This window comes from Squalius cephalus (genome assembly GCF_949319135.1).
Source record: "Squalius cephalus genome assembly, chromosome: 7".
NCBI classification, from domain to species: Eukaryota; Metazoa; Chordata; class Actinopteri; order Cypriniformes; family Leuciscidae; genus Squalius; species Squalius cephalus.
The window spans coordinates 19681753-19704156 of record NC_137128.1 but is presented as its reverse complement, the minus strand read 5'-3'; the positions used below and the strand labels follow the sequence as shown (position 1 = coordinate 19704156).

Below are 22404 nucleotides of genomic sequence, written 5' to 3'. Positions count from 1 at the left end.
CTAACGGAACGATCATCCCGGGAATCACAGAGCGAATCTACACGGTGTCTGCGCGCGCTCGCTTTGAGTCGCTTTATCTTAACATGAGGACTCAAAGCGCTTTTATTATATGGACTGCGACGGTTCTTCATTTATCTGACATACAAGGTAAGCACATGGCTTATGATTTACTTGATGAAACCAGCAACATGATTCTGCAATGTTACAGTCTCTGCAGGCTTTGTCTTGCTCGCATGGTTTTTCGGAGTAGTCATCATTACTAATTTATATATGTCCTAATTTTTAATTACATTATTTAGCCTATACATGAAGCATATTATGAGACTATCTATCTACACTTTTAAAAGTAAAGGTTCTTTATTGGCATTGATGGTTCCATGAAGAACCTCTAATTGAGCCTACTAAGGATTCTTTATGGTGGAAATTTTTATAGTATTAAAATGTTCTTCACACTAAAATAAATGTTCTTTTAAGAACTGTCCACTGAAAGGATCTTTGGGGAAACAAATTGTTCTTCTATGGCATCACTGCAAAAAAATAAAAAAAAATAAAAAAATTTAAAATACATGGCACATTTCCATTACACAATAGATTCTTTAGTGGAAAAAAAATGGTTTACAAGTAAAAGTTCATTATTGGCATTGAAGGTTCCATAAAGAACCTTTAACATCCATGGATCACACTCACACACACACACACACACACACACACACACACACACACACACACACACACACACATACACATAAATACATACATACACAGATCTATCTATATCTATCTTTCATCACTCCTTTGAAAGTGTCATTGGCAATTTGCACGTTACAATACTGCAAACGGAAAAGATAAAATTAGTAACAATATGTTTGGGAACAGAAAAAACAACAACAGTTCATCTATTACATTTTGAAACATTTTTGTAGCTGAAATGTTTTTGGTCTCCAATTTGCATTTATTTGTATCTCCCCCTTAAGTGCTAATTACATTCTTGAAGCGAGATCTCGGTTCATGGTGTTAATTTCATTCACTTTTGGAACACATAGGCTGATGTGGGAGACATGGGTTCGAATTTGGCCTGTCTCCTGTCTGTATAAACAAAAAACGTTTGTTTGTTTTTTTGTTTATGCATCTAAACTATAGTTTAAATGGCCATAAATAAGTGGTTTATGATGTAGCAGAGAATAGTCATCGGGTGATCTTCTTTTCTATCTTCTAAATCTTCAAAAACTTGTGCACGTGCACATTTTATCTGTTTTGTTTGTTCCTCTGCTCCTTCTTGACACATAAAGGTCACAACCGCTTTGTTCTGTGGATTCACTGTGCGACCATTAAACTCGGCTGTACAGATCCGGTCTGGAACGCCCACGTAACCGATTCAGCATGAGAACACACAGCGCTCTTCCTGTAGCAAATAAACATGACATTTCTTTTTTTTCTTTTTTTTTTATTAGATCTACAAGCACAGTTGTAGACTGTAGTGTAATTAATACATTCTAAATGAACAGGTTTGCTCATTCAGATACTTTCTACTTCTCCCCCAGGTCAGTCAACAGATTCATCCCCATCCCTTCTGAATGAAGTCCTTCCTGAAGATCACGTCACTTCAAAAAGTGAGATTTTGGAATCAGGACCCGGTACACCCTCTCCTCCTCCTCCGACTGATTTGTCAAGCGGTGAGGTCACACCTTCTGCTGCTCGTCCATCACAGCCATCCAATGACAGCTCTCCGTCACCAGCCGCCTCACAGACCCCTGCGCTACAAGATGTCACCACCACCACCCTCAACACGGACACAGCCTCAGTGCCAGGCAAGACTAATCGAGTTAAACCTAATCTAATTGCAAACGCTATCTGTCATTAATCAGTCTAACTTGGCTTTGAAAACAAATTTGCCATTCATTGGGTTGAGAACAACAACATGGACAGGGGCAGATAAGGCTGCAAAATTAACAGTTATGAAGAGTTAAAGAGGTTTAAAATGTAATACTGAGACAGACTTCAGTTCAAACCATCATCACGGTCTGTTGAAAAGATCGAATTTTAAAGCTCTGCACTGAAAAGAAAAAATTCACTCAGAAGTGAATTACACAAATAATTACAAATGCAAAAATAATGTTTCCAAAATCGTTTCAGTGGTTCATCAACTTGTAACAGGGTGAACGGCACTTCTGCATTCGCTTTGCGACTCTCTATCGGCCATAACCGCACTGTGCAAGTTTGCCAGATCGGGTAGCGGATCTGTAGTTCGAATGAGACATAAGAAACTACAAATTTGACTTGCTTTACGGCAAGCGTTACTATAGCCAATAGGTGGAGCCTATATAAAAAATAGCCGTTTCTGATGTCGCAATACATCATACTTTCATAAAATCATGCAACATACTCTACCATACTCGTTATTTCCAAAGCCGGTTCTGGATAAACAAATAGCGTGCGTGCGATGGTAGGCTAAATTCTTTACGACAGCGGTAATGGACAATACCGCATCCAACCTGTAGGGGGACCAAAGAGGAAAAGTGCTTGGTGTTGCTTTAAAGCTACACTGTGTAATTTTTTAAGTTGATTCTTAGCAAAAAAGACTTTGTTCTTTCAAAATGATATGTGCTCATTAATGTGTAATTACTTCTACCAACTAATCAAGTATTCTCGTAAGCGTAGAATCTGCCATTCAGAATACATACGAGCGAGTCGCTCGAATGGCGGCAGCCTCCATCTTGAAAATACATTAGCCAAAGAGGGACATACGTGGAAATTCAAGCTTCGCCTTTCGCGTTTTGACACTCAGTGGCACCGTGACGAATGTGAGGGGGAGATTACTCGCGACTGCCGGCAGATTTGAAATAATACGTCCACCGTAGGAGTTAAAACGCCCTCGGAATGGGAGGGGCTAGAAAGTAATATTCAGCTGGTAGTCATAAACAATTTCACCGCCAGATGGGAGAAAATCCTACACAGTGTAGATTTAAGGACTGAGTAATAATAATTAACAACATGTACTTACTATAGGATTAGGTTTTGGTTGAGGGTTAATTGCATGTAATTATGCAATTATGTAATATTTAATTATTATTTAATTATGTAATTATGTTATTACTATGGTAAGTACATGTAACATATGTAATAAGGAAACAGTAAAATAAAGTGTTACCGTATTTCTTTCTAAAACGTACTGCAAATTAATTTTATTACTTGCTTTAAACATTTTACTTTACTTTGCTTTAGTAAGAGCCGTGGCTTTTTGGTTAGTGCTCATGTAGGAAATGTGGGTTCGATTCTGACCTATTCATTACAAAACTGCTATACATTTTTTAAGAATATTTTGCATTTGATTTTTTTTTTCCTTCAGAAATTTCAAGCATTTGCCATCATTATATATTGGCTTTATCACAGTCATCTTCCACGCTGCTCTCTAGATGTTGCCATTTGTGTCCGACATTTAAAAACCCATACTGGTCAACACGAGCTGAGATGACAGTAAAGATAGTGGCATTACTCGCATATCGTTGTATGAATACAATGATTCATGTGTGTGTACATCATCACTGTGTTCCACTTTAGAGATACAACACTGGGCTTAATGTGACAAAATCAAGACTGAACTCATGAGACTCTCTGGGAAAGTGCCACATTCCACCCACTTGATCAGACGTCTATCTGTAAATAATGGCTGGACGTGGGCGTAACATTTTGGAACACGACTGTGCTTGTAAATAATATCCCTCTCTCATACTGTCATTTCACTGGAAACACAGCTATATTTAGGGCAGTTGAATATCTACTTATTGGTTTACTGCACTTATGCCAGACCTTAAGTATGACTGTTGAAAACAACTTCAAAACAGTAGTTCTTCGAAACTTGCCTGGCAGAAAATAAAACGGGTAAAAAAATACCATAGACCTACACTGAAGGAGGGAGCCGTGACCAGGGTTGCCAGGTTTGCGAACCAAAACCAGCACAATCATGACCAAAACTAGCCCAAAGGTTGTTGCTTCAACCTATCTATCTATCTATCTATCTATCTATCTATCTATCTATCTATCTGTTTATCTATCTATCTATCTATCTATCTATCTATCTATCTATCTATCTATCTGTTTATCTATCTATCTATCTATCTATCTATCTATCTATCTATCTATCTATCTATCTATCTATCTATCTGTTTATCTATCTATCTATCTGTTTATCTATCTATCTATCCATCTGTCTGTCTGTATCTATCTATCTCTCTGTCTGTCTGTCTATCTGTCTATCTGTTTATCTATCTATCTATCCATCTGTCTGTCTGTATCTATCTATCTCTCTCTTTCTATCTATCTATCTGTTTGTCTGTATCTATCTATCTATCTATCTGCCTGTCTGTCTATCTCTCTCTCTCTCTCTCTCTCTCTGTCTATCTATCTTTCTATCTGTCTGTCTATCTATCTATCATCTATCTGTCTGTTTTTATCTATCTATTTATCTATCTATCTGTCTATCATCTATCTATCTATATATCTGTCTGTCTATCTATCTATCTGTTTTTATCTATCTATCTATCTATCTATCCATCTGTCTGTCTTTATCTATCTATCTATTTGTCTGTCTGTCTGTCTATCTATCTGTCTATCATCTATCTGTCTATCTATCTATCTATCATCTATCTGTCTATCTATCTATCCATCTTTCTGTCTATCATCTATCTATTTGTCTTTCTGTCTGTCTGTCTATCTATCTACTATCTATCTATCTGTCTGTCTATCTATCCGTCTTTCTATCTATCTATCTTCTATCTATCTATCTATTTGTCTGTCTATCTGTCTCTCTGTCCGTCCATCTATCCGTCTAACTATAGATCTATCTATTTGTCTGTCTATCTATCTACAGTATATATCCGTCTTTCTGTCTATCTATCTATCCATTTGTCTGTCTATCTGTCTGTCCATCCGTCCATCTATCTATCATCTGTCTGTGATTATAGAAAAATCAGACGAAAAGTATTTGAATTAGTGGAAAATCTCTAATAAATCTGTATATCCTCCTATATGGTGCTAATTAGATTCATCTTTGTTATTCATCTTAATGAACTTTTCATGAAATCAACACTGCACACACTCCTGTTTTGAACTGTGGGAGTGTTTTGCATAGATTATCACCACTCACACTCTAGTTCTATCAAGCTTTTCACAACTTCAAATCCTTAAATCATACTTTCTCAAATCTTACCTTCACTACTTTTTCCTTCTATGTTCAAAGCTTGTGTTTCTGTGCCAATCTTTCTCCTGCAGGTTTTTCTGTTGGCGGCAGCTCATCTCCTTCTTATGTGAAGAGCACCGTCTCAGATTCAGCAGCCACAGCTCCTGCAACATCCATCAGTCCAAGTGAAGGACATCAGACCTTCTCCACCTCAACCAGCAGTGCGTCCCAGGCAACACAAACAGCTCCACCATTCACCCCCAGTTACCCTCAGACATCTCAGCTTGCCCTGACCAGCAGTTCAGAGGTCACTGGACCCGCTCCTTCGGAAGACCAGGACGAGCCCTCTGAACTGGACGTGGGTGATCAAGGTGTGTGGATAGCGAAAATAAAAATGATGTCATCATTTAATCATCCTCATGTAATTTCGAACCCATAAGACTTCAGACCATAAGATACTGTGAAAGTTATCCATATGAATCAAGCGGTTTAATGCAAGTCTTCTGAAGAGACACGATCACTTTGTTATGAACAGATTTAATTTAGGATTTTTCACTCAAATATGATCAATTGAAGCTCTGCCTTTTTTTTTAAATGTATTTTTTTATTTGTGGTTGAAGACCCTTCATGCTCTGTTTGACTAAGATACTCTACTTAAGTATGAGAGAGAGAAAACGTTTGATAGGTTTGAGTGGTGTCTTTGGTCTTGCAGTAGAGGTCTAATAAGCACATGATGGATGATAATTGAATTATTTTTCCATCTACATTTACTTCTGTGGTCTGTGCAGAGCTCCATTATGTTCCTTCGGTTTTATTAGTTCCTGTGATAGTGATAATCAGTTTCCACTCTTTCTCAATCTTCCAGAATCAGGCAAGGCTCCTCACCGCCCTACATCACCCCTGGACCCCCTGCTTGCGGCTCTGGTCACCATTTTCATCATTTGCACTGCCATGGTCTCGGCCGTCCTCTTCCTCAGGTTCCGCCAGCGGAACGAGCATCCAGAATTCCATCGGCTTCAAGATCTCCCTATGGTGAGTCTCATGCCAATATCACATATCTTGGATATTTACAGATTTCTGCACACAGCATTTGGGCAGCAAGTCGTAATACTTAAAGGGATAGTTCAACCGTTGTATTTCTGTGAATGGCATTTTACACGTTTGTCACTACTTGTCTGCAGCTTCAAATTCAGAATACAGGTTTGTGACTATTGTCCGGGAGTGCAAATCTCAACATTCAACTTCAGATTTTAATTTGCCAGGTTTTCACATTGGCGCTGTGAGTGTAAATGTTAGCGTAAAAGTATGAATATTTATTGTGCAAGTTCTCAAATTCACATCTACGTGCTCTCGGGTTTTGCTACTCTTTTACCTTCATGAATTACTCATCTTCATATCGTCCCAAACCCGTAAGACTCAATTACGGGTTTCAATCAAGACTTCATTTGTGTTCCAAAGATGAACGAAAGTCTTACGAGTTTGGAACGTGAGGGTATAATGACCGAATTTTCATTTTTGGGTGACCTAATTCCTTTAAAGTGCCCCTATTATGCCATTTTAAAAGCTCCTAATTTTGTTTTGTCTCCTACAATAGGTTTACATGCACTTTACAAAACACTTGAATTTTCTCATAATATACATTGCAGCATCACCTCTTTTCTCACGGTGTCTAAACGATAAATGATTCGGTTTCTCTCAACTCCTCCTTTCTGAGAGCCTACTCTGCTCTGATTGGACAGATGGTACGGTCTGTTGTGATTGGGCGACTGCTTACAGTGAATTTCAGCTCCGGCGGCTTCCTCGGCACTTTACGCACAGCGATACGAACAATAACGATGGCGTCAGTTTTACCGTATCGATTTGGATGTGGCATGTTTTGCAAATCCACAGGCATCTAAAGTAAAAAAAATGTAATTGTTTTTTTTGCAGGATGATCTCCTAGAAGACACGCCTTTGTCAAGATACACCTATTAGCAAGACTGAATTCCACCATTTCATTATTTGATTCCTCAGGCAGCCAGTGTTGTCATTGTTGCAATCCCCCTGAAAGACAGCTTTCTCAACTGATCTCTGATTATGGGTTTCGATGATTCTCAGGAGGCCTTGATGCTGAAAAGTGGTTGCGTAATAATAGAAAAAAAGGGTTTCATAAAATAGAATAAAACAAGAAATTCAGTCTTATTCGCTGCTAAAATCTGCACAGTTCCCTAATTAAACAGTTTAGTTAAGAGAAGGGAATAAGATTCACCGCAAAGTTTTACCATGTAGTATTTTAAAGTGAATTAGAGCATTTGCCGAAGATAATGTTTTGAATTTTTTAGACACTATAATTGTACTCAATATTATAACACTATTATTTTGGTTAATCTGCTTCAACTTTTATAGAGCGGTTTATTATGAAAGGTCTACATTTCTTGAATCTACACGAGCAAATAGTGCTGCATGTTTTACTTTTCAGAGGCTTATTTTCCAAGAAATGTTTTTTTGGAGAAAAAAAAGTTCCCTGGGTTTAGCATACATGTCTCTGGACTTTTTGCACTGATATTTAGAGCTAAGACAGTGTAGTGAGGAACATTTTGCTTTTTATGTGACAGTGTTCTACAATGAGTGCGATTTTGGGGTTCAGTTGAATTGTGATTTTGATATTTATGACAAAGGTTGATTGTCTCGATCACTAATGAAGGTATGTGAAATAACTTGAAATGTATTTTAGCATATCCACTTCTGTCTATGCTGGTATTTGTGGTAAACCTAGTGCCTAATGTACTTTGTGCCAAAACAACCTGATAAATATATATTGCATAGTTGTGTTGTTGAACCTGTAAAGATAAGAGTTTGTAATAAAAGAAGAAAACTTTATTTTGTGATGCCTCGTGCTGTAACACCGAGAACAACATTTAATATTATGATAAAAACAGGAGTATTGTAACAAACATGGTATCATCAGAATAATATAGAAAACATTGAAAAGTTGCATAAGTTAATAAGTTAAGACGAAACTTGTTTATCATAGATTACAAAATATCACAATATTAAATAAACAATGACAAAAATCTGTTAAACCATCAATAACATGTTAATAAGGACTTTCAGTTGTTTAAAAATTCATAAACATGAACGCTGATTTAATAAGTCATACCAGTTTTGCCTGAAAATAATGGCAAGTCGTCATCGGTTTACGATCGATCTATGGCTGTGAAATGATGATGTCACCATACGGCTCGTCCTGTCGCACTGTGACCTCTCTTGCAACCGTTTGCTCTGCAAACACAAGACGAAACAACAAGCCTGCATAAATTCCCAGGCGACTGAACTTTTCAATAAATTAAGAATTTGGGAGGATTTGATAACGTTTATTTTGTTAATAGTGGTGTTCCTTCTCACACCATTATTGGCCTCTAGCTGGTGATTTTCTCCATTTAAATCTTTGTATGTTGAAAATAAAATTGGTTTCATTAATTGGCCCACAAGTGGACCATCCCACCGGGAAAATTGCTCCCAATTTTTGAGGCAAACCCTTGGTTTCATAATTTCATTATGTTCATTTTTTCATGAGACCCCATTTCGCTTGGCGGTGTGCACATCATTTTTTGTAACTTTTGCAAGCGGCTCCGCTTCCAAAGATGGACGAGAGGCTATTCTGGCTGAGCAGGTACATCTGTCCCGGCAGAAATAAGCCTTTTAAACAAAATAAAGGTCTATGTTTAATAAAAATGTTCATGAAATTAACTGAAAATGCCCAATGAAATCATTTATTTATTGTTGTTTAATTTAGTTTTATACATATGTCCTCATATCCATATATTTTGTTGTAATGTCACAAGTAATAATCTCAGTTTAACCCGATTCTTTTGTAGCGTGGGACTGGTGAAGTGTAATAAAAACAAACATCGACACATGTGTAATTCTTCTCACCACTGCTTCCTGATGGTTTAGAGGACAATTACTCAGAGTCGCCCCCTGTTTCAAAGAATAGTACAACGGCGAGCGCGTCAAGTATAAACGCCTCATCCGGTTTAGCGAGGCGAAAGTATAAACAAGGCTTGCCACAATCTTACCTAGCAATCTCCAAAAGATTCGGGCAACAATTCTACGGCTGGCCTGAATGGGCAGCAGAGAGCGAAAGGTCACTAAATCTTCAATGACATCCTGCGGCCTTCAACAGAAGAAAGAAATGCATTAGAAATGTGTTCAGAGTAACAATCCACTGAAATGGGCAAAGCAAAAAAAAAATAATAATCATAAAATAATATATTAAGCTTTAAAAGACCTATTCAGTAGTAATATTACAATAATAGTAACCTAATATTCAGTAATAATATTGATTTGACTGCACTGACACTACTGGACAAAAGTTGCTAGATAATGATAATGAGCTTTATAGCAGAATAATTTCATAATTGACGAACTCTACAACATCTACACTGTTATTGAACTGAACTGAATCAACACTGAACTGATTTCTTTTTTACATTGACATCAAAAAGAAGCAGACAGTTTTAAGCTTTACCTTAATTGTTCCTCAATATCCATTGCAATATCTTCCATCACTGGCACTCTCTCCTCTGGGATGCCCTCTAGACCGAACTGAATTTCTGGAACAGGGGATCTAAACCCATGAAAGCAGAAGTAATTATTCAGAAGGCACTTAATTATGCAGCGACTGAGTGTGAAACTCACACGTGTCAAACCAGTCTCTAATGAGAGCGACAGCTACTTCCGTCTCACACTTTCTGTCTCTCTTTTACCATCTCTCCTCTCACCGTCTCATCTCAGGTGTCTCGAGTGGAGAAGAATCCTTGTCTGGTGTCTCCAAAATGACCAAAGAGGCTGCAAATACAAGGAAAAGTGAACATTCTGTAGCAGCTAAACTTGTTATTCTCTTTCTTTCCCTCGCTTCAAAACACGCCAGTCATTATTGAAATAAAGTCAATCAACTGTAATCTGAGAAAATCAGCCACAACATTAAAACTCCAGACAGGTGAAGCGAATAACAGATTTTAAGGGGTGGGATATATTAAGCAGCAGGTGAACAGTCAGGTCTTGAATTTCATGTGTTGGAACCAGGAAAAAATTGGCAAGCAAAAGGAAAAAATAGTGGCTAAACTAGATCCATGGAGGCTCCACCTCACAACTTGCGGGACTTAAAGGATCTGCTGCTTATGCCTGGGTGCCTGATCCCACAGGACACCTTGAGAGGTCTTGTGGAGACCATGCCTCGAGGCATCAGAGCTGTTTTGGCAGCAAACCTATCAGACCTACATGATATTAGGCTGGTGCTTTTAATGTTCTGGCTGATCTGTTCTATACTGATATTTTACCTGGTGTTTCTTGCTGGAGGAGGCCAGACTCAACCATTTCTCTGGGAATCTACAGTAGTAAGGATGCCAGAAAAAAGATCAGTCTCTAAAACAGAACCACTTGTTATACACTTAATTTAAGTTGTATGTATTTGAAATGCATATAAAATATCCATCACACAAACAAATAGACTAGGGGCCAGATTTACTAAACTGGGCGAATTACTGTGAGAGCGCAATTCCAAAAAAAAGAAAACGCAGATGGGAGTGAAAAGAGCTGACGAAAGCTGTTAGTAAATCTGGCCCTAAATGGGATGCATGTCTTTCAGTCATTGACACATATGCATCACTTTGTTTATTAGTTTCTTTATGTTTAAACTATAATCTTTAATTTTTGGAATATTTCTATACTTTTATGTCACTGGCATTGGTTGTTAGGGTGTTGATAAAGTTTTCTGGGTGGTTGATGTGTGGTTTCTAGGGTGTTCATTGTGTTGCTAGGTGGTTGGGTAGCACTGATTTAAAGCCGGGTGCACACTGTGCGATTGATTATCGTCCTTTACGATTGATGCTTGTCAGACTGTACGAACATGATCCTCGCTGTAAGCCATGTCACACTGTAAGATCTCAGTTGTCATTAATGTCAGACTGTATGACAGTCAAGACACGTTAAAAACGGACACATGCAAGAAAACTTGTCCGGAGTTTTACATCATCAATCAATGACACCTTCGGTGACTGTGAGCTGCGTTACACGCGAGATTTAAATGATGGCTACAAAGAAATCTCTAATGTTCATTTTGGTCATGGCTTGTCTTGAAAAACGAAGAGAATTTGACGGTCGTTGTAGGAGAAGTCACACTGCAGAACTGAGAGTCAAATCTTCTGACACTGCCAGAATTTCAAGTCAACTATGTCAAACTAACAATCAAAGACTTCATATTTTAGCCTAGGATTAGAGGAATCTTTTAGGATTTGCTAAATTTGTCTCAGACGGCCAAATCATGGCCAAAATCGCACAGTGTGCACCCAAGACAAGGTTTCCCAAACAGGGAACTGCAGAGGGTTTGTGAGTTGATGGAACGAGAATCTTAAATATAATATAATATATATATATATATATATATATATATATATATATATATATATATATATATAACTCATAAAAATTCTATATTAAAATGAATAAATAATTTTAAAATAAAACACCTACTAAAAGTATATTTTATTTATCTACTTGCATGTCATGTGACCACATGCAAATGTGTTATTAAATTATTCAAATATTAACTCAAAATCTCAGGGTACTACAAGTAAATATTTTAGGTCAAAGGGGTTTTAGCTGAAAAAAGAAAGTTTGGGAATCCCTGCTTGGCACCTATTATGCAAAATTCACTTTTACGTGGTGTTTGAACATAAATGTCTGTTGGCAGTGTGTGAGCAAAACCACCCTAGAATGATAAAAATCCACCCAGTGGTTTTTTTACAATCTCAATAAATCATAAGCACTGTCTCAGAATGAGCCGTTCTCAGATTCGGCGCAATGTGACGTAGAATTGAGCAGGCCCCTCCCACGACTGTTGAGTGACACTTCAGTTTGAGCCTAGACCCGCCCTGAGTGAGCTGGACACAGAGTCCGCCATTCGACGCTTGAGCAGCTGTAGACAAGAATGTCTCCTAAGCGATTGAGGTGTGTTGTTGATGGATGTAAGAATGAACATAGCAGTCTTCATTTACTCCTGTTGTTACTCAAGGATGGATCTGTACAACTGTTCGTGATCCAGCTCACACTCTCCGGAGCAACAGGCCTAACGTGACTGGACACGGAAGAAATGAAAGTGCGAGCGCGCTCTTTATGACAGCTCTTCGAGTCATTTTACGGATATAAGGTTTACCAGTTTATTTAGCAACCACTGAAAAGGTGTGTATATTTGTTTACTGTTAGTTGTAACGAGTGTTTTGTGTACTTCGCTGTGTATGTTGTTGATAATGAAAGGGAGAAAGAGAGAGAGAGAGAGAGAGTTTATGGTTAAGACTTTAATGCGCACTTCTTATACTATGTTTATTCAGTTCTTACAGAGATTCTCTGGAGTAAAACTAACGCTCATCTTTTGTGTGATGTACAATAAACTTCACTGAACTCGTCAGTATATTTTGGTCATCATTCGAATCAGGCACAGGACGTGATGTTTCCTGAAGGTGTTCTGCACAAACTCCTGCAGCTCGGGGGTGAACAAATAAGTTATAACCATAATTAAACTAAACTATACCTGTTCTATGTCCATACAGCATATATTCTCTGGCTCTGTAGGCATTATTGTCCGACTCCGAGTCGAAATGAACACCGCAACTGAGAGTTTCTGTTCTGATATTATCAGATGAGATTGTCCTGACTATGAGCGCGAGCTCGAGAGGCTCCGCCCCCTGTGCCGTGCAGCAGCAGTTAATTTGCATTTAAAGGGCACACACTAAAACAGCACGTTTTTCTGAGCCCCAAAAAATTACAATTTAAACATGCTGTAAAAAATGATCTGTTGGGTATTTTGAGCTAAAACTTCACATACATACTCTGGGAACATCAGAGACTTATTTTACATCTTGTGAAAAGAGTCATAATAGGTGCCCTTTAAAGGGTTAGTTCACCCAAAAATTCTGTCAGTAATCACTCACCCTCATGTTGTTCCAACCCCATAAGACTTTCGTTCATCTTTGGAACACAAATTAAGATATTTTTGATGAAATCTGAGAGCTGGCTCACTCCTTCATAGGCTGCTAGGTAATCGATATCTGCCAGCCCAGAAAAGTTAGTAAAGACATCGTTAAAATGGTCAAAGTGACTACAGTGGCTCAACCTTAAGTTTATCAAGTGACGAGAATACTTTTTCTGCGCAAAAACAAACAAAAATAATGACTTTATTCAACTATTCATTTTCTTCTGTGTGGGCCTCTGAGTGAGTTCACGAGAGCGCCACGACGCATGCGCGAGAACTGAGAAGATGACGAAGATGGGTCTTGATGTAGTTTTTAAAATGGTTCTAAAGTGTGCATTTCCTATATGTCCAAGTGCCTTACCAATGCCACAAAATGAATGGCTCACCTTTCACATTTTCCCATCAAATGATCGTGAGCGTCATCTTCTCAAATTATTCTCGTCGCTTGATAAACTTAAGGTTGAGCCACTGTAGTCACTTGGACTATTTTAACGATGTCTTTACTAACTTTTCTGGGATGGCAGAAATCGATTACATAGAAGCCTATGAAGGAGTGATCCAGCTCTCAGATTTCATCAAAAATATCTTAATTTGTGTTCCGAAGAAGAACGAAAGTCTTACGGGGTTGGAACAACATGAGGGTGAGTAATTACTGACAGAATTTTCATTTTTGGGTGAACTATCCCTTTAAGGTATTAACACAAATGGTGTGGGATGAGTTACATCTTAAAATGTAATAGTTAGTGTTAGTGGAATTAGACCTCTCTTGGGCTGAGCTCTCTCTCCTCTTCTCTCTCTGCTGGCTCTGGTCTTTCCTCCTCTCTCTCTGCTGGTTCTGGTCTTTCCTCTTCTCTCTCTGCTGGTTCTGGTCTTTCCTCTTCTCTCTCTGCTGGTTCTGGTCTTTCCTCCTCTATCTCTGGCATCTCCTCAGCTGCGGGAACGTCCCAGCGCGGCCTGGGTGGAGGGATGGGCCTCACAACCGCGGCCTGTTTCCATAGCGCCAGGATTTCAGGTGGAAGGCCTATGTAGGAAGCATAACACTAAACTGTCAATAATATGCGCTGTAGCTTTAGCTCTGGACTGTATAAAGGGATAAAGCTTAGGATGATTTAGTGAATATCATGGAAGCTATCATGAAATATCAATAAAGGTCATATTATGACATTATAAATGTCTTTACTGTCACTTTTGTTCAATTTAATGCATCCTTGATGAATAAAAGTATTAGTTTCTTTCAAAAGCAACATTATGATTTTAGGGTGAAATATGACTCACTCATGCAAGGGTTCCCGAGCAGTTCTTTAGCACCCTTTTTTTCAAAGCGTGGTTTGATGAGTGTCGCCTAGGAGAAAAAAAAAAAAACAACACAACTGACAACCATTTTATTCACAAAAATAATGCTGACTTGAATACAGACTGTTCTGGACTTACGAAAGGCCTGGTCTCTGTCTCCGCATCATCAATCCGGGCCGTCATTTCCTCTTGAGATAACTGTGTGTGTTCATCGATGAAGAGCAGCTGTCTCCTCCTCTTCCTCGTCCCCTTAGGAGATTCAGGCCTCACTTCAGCAGGCTAACAGAGGGACAGATGGCTTGATGACAAATGTGTCAAATGCTTTAATGTAGCATCAAGACAGACCTCACATCCTAACACACCTGAAGAAGAGGGCTCCTCTCTCTCACCGCCCTCTCTCTCTCGGGTTCGACGGCCATTTCCTCCTCTTCGATGGGCGGAGGGGATGGTATGGGTACAGCCTCAGATACTGGCGTCCTTTCTCTTTCTTCTAACACAGGCATCTCCATGGGAAGCCCCAAATCCTCCTCAGGCAGCAGGACAACTTCCTGGCTTGATGCGCCAGTGATTTGTGCCCTGGGAAATCATAATCTTAGAGCATAACTTTGGTGTTTTTAAACCGGTGTAACATTATGGGCCAGATTTACTAACAGATTGGGTAAAAATGCTCTTTTGGCATTAAAAAACTACTGTCAGGATTTACTAAAGGGTTATTTTTGTGGCTGATCTTGTTGCATATGCATTTGTAGGAGTTTCCCCTTTCAGACGCAACATTTATGGGAGGAGAGTATTCAAATGAATCATGCAAGGTGATTTTATTTACTAAGGTTTGCACTTGTCAATTTACTGGTGTTTGCGCCATTATTTACCGCCCAAAAAAAGCAGGTCTTAAACCAGACGCTAATTTTCTTGGTAGATTGCGTTGGTCATTATGGATATGATCCACTGTGTTTGTTCCTTAATTTGCGTGTCGTCAGTAAATCACCCACAGAACTTTCCACTCCTATCTGCGCTTTTATGGGAAATAGGGGCTGGACATATTAAAGAGCTTGAATTTAAAAAAAAAAAATGTCCTAATAGCTTTAAATTTATGTCATTGCCAGATAAAACCACACTTGACAGCTTGTATATGGATAGGGCTGCATGATAACGCTTAAACTGATATTTAAGATTATTTTGGTTATAAGATATAAATCACAATAATTAAATCACGCTTGTTCTCATTTGAGAAATTTCTTTTTAAATTTCATCAGAATTATTGCACTTTCACGTAAACACAAATCACGAGAACGTCAACTCAAACTTAGGGTATATTTGACCTCAACAACACTGTAAGAAAATCTAGTTGGTTTAACTTAAAGTAAGTTACCTGGTTACCTTAAAAATTTTTGTTAATTGGTAGTGCAATGAAGGAGATTGGTTTAATCAATAGAAACTCCAAATATGTTATCTGAACCACATTAATTATCTAAGTTGATTTGAAAAAAAAAAAAATGTACAGTGTAGTTTCCTGATTTATTATAATTATCATATACATTAACAGCACTCTCTTATGAAAGTTGGTAAAACCTTAAGAAGCTTCTCTCAAAAGCTGAAACAGTGAAATAATCAAAATATATGTAATAAAAATGGAAGCGTCTCAGATGAAACGCAATAAACGCTGTCATGTTATCTTCCATTCGGATGCAGGTGTTTGGGAACGCAATTATGCAAGAAACTTCTGGAAGGTCATTATACCAAATCATTCTGATGACACACTTTGGCTCACGCATTTCAGAAAGATCAAACCAACATTTGAGATGCTGTGCAATGAAACTGATCTGCTGGTTAGTCCAGTTATCCAATCACATGTTGAGGCAAAATCACGTGAGATTTTTCGTAGCGCACTGATGGATTTATTTAGTACACGTGTATCCATCGTAGTTTCAGCGCATGTCTTCTTATCGGATAAAACAATTAGCCACCTCAATGGAGCGCATACGTTTTTTATGCTCATCTTGCCGTTTCCATCCAGCTTTTTTATGTGATATCCCAAGATTTGCATGAAAATAGGTGGATGGAAACGGCTACTGCGAAGGTTTGATCGCAGATTTATTCACAGAAAATAGCATAAGAAACACAGACTGGTTATTCTGAACCTTCATTTGAGCAGAATATCGCAGTGGAGGTTGCTAAAAATACATGTTTGTTGGTGTTTCAAATCATCAAAGTCTGGGTGGAAAATGCATCCATTTAGGAGAACATTTCTGACTGTGGAAATGAATCACTTGACATCTGAGAAGCCCAAGCTTGAAAGCTCGTGGAGGCTTGCTACCAGAGCAAGATCATGAAATATCAAATCAAAAAGGATATAATTAACGATTACGCTTAGTTAATCGAGAGTTAATCATGACCATGGTTAATAGTACAGCCCTATCTATGGACTAACCAAGGTGAAAACTACAGCTTCTGGATTCAAGACTTTGATTTCATGGGGACTTTAAAGCCATCAACCCTAAAAGCTTTCTTTTCAAAACTGGGAAGTTTTCCATTTTTAGTATCTTTTGTTTACTGAAAGCGCACTTAAATAAAAGCGTAAGAGCAAGTTTCTGAAGTGTAGTTGTCTAAACGTACAGATCTAAAGAGGCTGATGTTGTCAGATCTCTTGCTGCCTCTCTCTCAAGTGCTGCTCTCTCTTGCTCTCTTTCATCAGGCATCCTCGGCTCTTCTGTCTCTTTCTCTATTTGCTCTCTTTCTCTGTCTATCTCCAGCTGCCTCTCATCTTCACCTGCAAAAAACAGTCCCTTCTCAAGTTTGAACCTGAAACTGATTTATAATGTCTGAAAGATACAATGTGACAGAAACCGCAGAGATAAAACCACATGAACTGAGCACTGACTCATAATGAGTGTTGGGGCAAATCTCGCCAAACCTGACATCAACAAATTATCATAACAGATGTGGATGTTTTATTTTTGGGTTGCCTCATTATTCTTAATGGTGATTCTTATTAGATTCTTATTACTGCAATAACAAAAGAGTCTATTTGTAAATTAATTTTTTCCTTTATTTAATTTTTTTTTACATTATAGATTATTTCATTTAAATTAGTATAGTTTTAAGCAAACACAAAAAGCTACAAATAAGTATAAATACTTAACTTATTTATACTTAAGAATAAATAAGTATTAAAAAATATTTAAATGAGCATAGTTTGAAGCAGCACAAAAATATACAATGAAGTTTAAATAGCCTACTTGACATTTTATATAGTATTTAAGTTATTTTTTATTTAATTATATATTTTTTCATTTAAATGAGCCAGCACAAAAAAACTACAATGAAGTATAAATACTTGACATTTTATATAGCATTTTTACTTATTTGTTTAGTTATTTATTTTTAATTTTTAATTTAAAAAGGCATAGTTTAAAGCCAGCACAATAAGCTACATTGAAGTATCATTTATACTTTCCAAAAATACTATGGAAAATATAAAGTTTTTATACTGTACTTCATTGTACATTTTTGTGCTGGCTTTAAACTATGCTAATCTAAATAAAAAATGTAAGAAATTATTAAAAAACACTATATAAATTGTCAAGTATTTATACTGTATAAATACTTGACAATTTATATAGTGTTTTTTAATAATTTCTTACATTTTTTATTTAGATGAGCATAGTTTAAAGCCAGCACAAAAAACTACATTGAAGTATAAATATTTCACATTCTTATAATATATAAATATTATTTTTTTATTTTTAGCATTAATGTATTTGTATTAAAGTAATGAAAATCAGGGAGTAATGTGCTTAATTGCCATAAAAAAATAACAGAAGTTTAATCTACTGCATTAGATTAAACTGAGAAGGGTCATAGCACTTTCATATTGTTGTCCTACTGTTAGTTTAACTGCTTCTATTGTTCTCGTTTGTAAGTCGCTTTGGATAAAAGCGTCCGCTAAATGAATAAATGTAAATGTAAATGTAAAAGAAGATATTTTGAAGAATATCAGTAACCAAACAGTTGATGGACCCCATTGACTTCCATAGTATTTTTTTCCTACAATGGAAGTCAATGGGGTCCATCAACTGTCTGGTTACCGACATTCTTCAAAATCTTCCTTTGTGTTCAACAGAAGAATTTATTTATACAGGTTTGAAACAACTTGAGGGTGAATAAATGCTGACAGAATTTTCATTTTGAAGTGAACTATTCCTTTAAAGTTCATTATATGTGCAAGTATAATCTGCCTCTTCATTCTGGCGCCAGGATAATTCTGGGTTTGAGTGAAAGCAGCACTCACGCTCAAGGAAGTGTTCGGGCTGCTCCAGCAGTAGCTCCACCAGGTTGGACTCCGGCAGATCTGCTCCTTCAAACTGAGGAAACAGAGAGACGACACCGTGGAGACACACAACTGGAGTTCAGGCAGTGATGCTGACAGTGACTGAGTGACAGCTGTACCTCTGGCTCAGGCATGACGACTGGTTCTCTTTCTGTCAGAGTGATGGACTCCTGACTGGCCGTGATGCCTAGAGGGGAAACAAGGAGCTTTAAAAATACACTTACATTTCTATATCCTTCTTTATATTATTGGTGCTTATCATTAGTAAATTCCCATAGCATTACTTGAAAGACTATGGATACATGTAATTATGTGCCGCAAATTATAACATATCACTTATCAGTGTGAAGTAATAAGTGCTCACCATCTGAAGGTGGTGTTGTTTCTCTAGCGGGCGAGACGTGCTCTCGTGAAACCTCTTCCGCTCGCTGAGACACAGAGTGACAGGTTAGACTACACATGACTTCACTTAATTGTTAAATTATAAAATAATGAAATTAAGTTTGGTGTCAGTAAGATTTTCTTTTATATTTTTGAAAGGCTCCCTAAGGGTGCATTTATTTGCTTAAAAATACAGTAAAAGCAGTAATATTATTACAATTTAAAAGAACTGTTTTCTATTTTAAAATATTTTAAAATGTAATTTATTCCTGTGATGGTAAAGCTGAATTTTCAGCATCATTACTCCAGTCTTCAGTGTCACATGATCCTTCAGAAATCATGCTGATAAGATGAATTGCTGATGAAGAAAACAGTTATGCTGCTTAAAGGGATAGTTCACTTTGAAATTAAATTTTGGTATGTTTTAGCTTACCTGAAGGGCATCCAAGATGTAGGTGTCTTTGTTTCCGCAGTAGTTTCAATTTTGATATTTTTAGGTCAAACCGTTCTTGTCTGTCAGTCATATCATGCAGGTCTATGGTCACCACCTCAAAGAGCATGCACAGAGAAGTCCAAATTAAACAATTCCCCATCGTAAGTACACATTGACGGCCTAAGACACGAAACGAGCGGTTTGTGTGAGAAAACTAACAGTATTTATATCGTTTTTACCTCTTATAACACAGCCACGTCCAAGTGATCTGAGGGCGCGGGCGCATCCTGGTGTGTGATGTGTACGCAGACTGGTGCATAGATATATACACTAGATGTCGCATTAAAGACATTCGTTCTAATGAACTGCCGTAGCCAAGGCGACATCTAGTGTATATCTATGCACCAGTCTGCGTACACGTCACACAGCAGGATGCGCCCGCGCCCTCAGATCACTTGGACGTGGTGGTGTTATAAGAGGTAAAAACGATATAAATACTGTTAGTTTTCTCACACAAACCGCTCGTTTCGTGTCTTAGGCCGTCAATGTGTACTTAGGATGGGGAATTGTTTAATTTGGACGATGGGGAATTGTTTAATTTGGACGATGGGGAATTGTTTAATTTGGACGATGGGGAATTGTTTTAATTTGGACTCTGTGCATGCTCTTTGAGACAGTGACCACAGACCTGCATTATAGGACTGACAGACAAGAACGGTTTGCCCTTCAGGTAAGCTAAAACATACCAAAATTTAATTTCAAAGTGAACTATCCCTTTAATATTGTTGTGAAACCATTATACAATTTTTTATAAGTCTTTACTGTCACTATGATCAATTTAATGCACCCCATAAAAGCATTTCCTTAAACAAGATCCTACTGGCCCCCACCTTTTGAATGGTAGTGTACGTATGGCAGAACTTTAGTGTTTCTTTGAAATTGTGAGTTTCATCGCACCTGAATGAGGCTGCTTGGACTCGGCAGGCTGTACCCGCTCTCCATAACCCCGAAGAACGGATCCCTCGCCCCCTCGGTTTCATCAAACAGCGCAGCAGCATCAGGGATCATGTGACTCTGCCTGAAAGGAAAGTGTAGATGTTAGACACATCTTAAATGCATCAAGATATTTCCAATCTTTGTCCTGTTGCTGCTCTCACCTAAAATTCTGGATGTAAAACTGTACTTTTTCTTTGCTTTTAACCTTGAAAAAGGCCTCTAACTAAAGTTAGAATGGGTTGCAAATACTGCAATGTTGTTTTGTAATCTAAAAATAACATGAAATGTTCATTTTAATCTTTTTTGTAGGCTATGTGTTTTCAGGCTGATGCTGTGACATTCTGTCCAGGGACTACAGATGAAAAACAATCCTGACACTATTACAGTAATGTTTATTAATGTACCCTGTTAAATAAACTAATAAATAAAAGAATCTGAAGTATTGAATCCAAAGGTCATTGTTTAAAAAGGATCACAGACAACGTTCATCAGACATAATGGTTCCATTCATCTGCATTAGCACTATTGATATCATGACAACATAAAGGATGCTCATGTGTAAATGTAAGTGTGTCTAAGAAATGAAATAGTGCCTGACCTGGTTTCCTCATCCATCAAATCAATGTTAGCCTTCCGGTTAAGGCGGAAGAGTCTATCAATTGCCCCCTGAGTGTCCTCTGAGAAAAGCACACACAAAATCTCTAAATGCTACAAATATCATGATCCTTATCAGCCCACTATGTCATTTTAAATGATAAATATGCAGTCAAAACAGAAAACAACATTCTTATAATATGTAAAATATGTTGTATATATTTTCTGACAAATGGACCCAGCTCACCTAACAAAAAATCGCACTGTCTGTGGTAGACCAGCACCACTCCGTACTGCAACTGAGAGGACAGGTACAGGGAGAACCGGGGGCGGGGCAATCCTGACAGCGGGGGCGGGACTCTGACCAACACGTAATCCATGATGTCATCGCTGTTTGAGAATAACGCCATTCATTTATTTTTTTATTATTATAAATTTTAATCAATAAAAAAATGTAAACTTTATTGTTGTCTTTAAATGCGATCATGTAGAAAATTAATGACAAGTGATTTATTTATTTCATTTCGTTGAAAGGATAGGCTGCTACTAACCAAGTGCGCTGGACATTGACTTTAAGCATATCTCTCCGACTGATCTTTCGTCCTTTAGTGGCCGCCAACCTGAATAAATATATTTGGGTAGATATTAATAGCTACGCCTCAGTTTTAGGATTAGACATTTTAAATTGACAGATTATAACATTTATCCTTCATGCAATGGATATGTTATTTAAGCACACCTTCTCATATAAATAGTCAATAGGCCCAATTCTCTGAAAGAAATGAAAACTCACCATATCGTGGCAAAGCACCCAGTTCGATGATTGAGCACCGTAGGATAGAAAAACATTGTGAACAGGTTGACAAAGACAGGGTAAATGTAAAGAAAATGTTCAGCAAAAACTGCAATAAAGTGATCATGAAACGAAATCTCTGAGGTGAAATCCAAAGTGTTTTGATTGGAAATGGGGACTAGCCTATATAGTAGGCTACTTCAAAGGTTGCTGTGCGGGAAATTGTTTTGAAATATCTACCAATCAGTTGTGCTTTGTGAATAAGACAAACCAATCTTATGAAGACTTAGTCTAGGAAGCATTTTATTGGACTGTCTTGTTTCCATAATAATTCCAGTTTTGTTATACAGGTTACAACATCATAAATATTGAGACGCATTCCAATATTTACAGCATTCTA

General features: G+C 37.6%; 3 protein-coding genes across 3 annotated transcripts in view; 2 read left to right on the top strand and 1 right to left on the bottom strand.

Moving 5' to 3' along the window:
* fzr1b (fizzy/cell division cycle 20 related 1b) overlaps positions 1-22404 on the top strand; it is a 100836-nt gene that overhangs the window by 31497 nt on the left and 46935 nt on the right. The window lies entirely within an intron of this gene.
* Positions 17-8218, top strand: LOC307162125 (uncharacterized protein). The gene is made up of 5 exons (XM_079877216.1): positions 17-147; positions 1542-1808; positions 5269-5547; positions 6042-6208; positions 7106-8218. The coding sequence occupies exons 1-5, from the start codon at positions 84-86 to the stop codon at positions 7148-7150; spliced, it is 822 nt and encodes a 273-aa protein (XP_079733342.1). The 5' UTR covers positions 17-83; the 3' UTR covers positions 7151-8218.
* On the bottom strand, positions 8364-22094 carry LOC307162119 (meiotic recombination protein REC8 homolog; the record flags this gene model as incomplete). Its single annotated transcript, XM_079877202.1, has 18 exons — positions 22005-22094; positions 21763-21831; positions 21459-21601; positions 21216-21294; positions 20579-20699; positions 19172-19235; positions 18927-18994; positions 18769-18841; positions 17094-17247; positions 14843-15056; positions 14619-14759; positions 14463-14529; positions 13949-14208; positions 10498-10546; positions 9940-10006; positions 9687-9785; positions 9235-9332; positions 8364-8437 (listed from the first exon to the last, which is right to left on the bottom strand). The coding sequence occupies exons 1-18, from the start codon at positions 22058-22060 to the stop codon at positions 8364-8366; spliced, it is 1896 nt and encodes a 631-aa protein (XP_079733328.1). The 5' UTR covers positions 22061-22094.

Coding starts and splice junctions, on each gene's coding strand:
- LOC307162125 (XM_079877216.1), top strand. CDS start 84: ATGAGGACTCAAAGCGCTTTTATTATATGGACTGCGACGGTTCTTCAT. Junction 5,548..6,041: donor ACTGGACGTGGGTGATCAAG/GTGTGTGGATAG, acceptor TCAATCTTCCAG/AATCAGGCAAGGCTCCTCAC. Junction 6,209..7,105: donor GGCTTCAAGATCTCCCTATG/GTGAGTCTCATG, acceptor TTTTTTTTGCAG/GATGATCTCCTAGAAGACAC.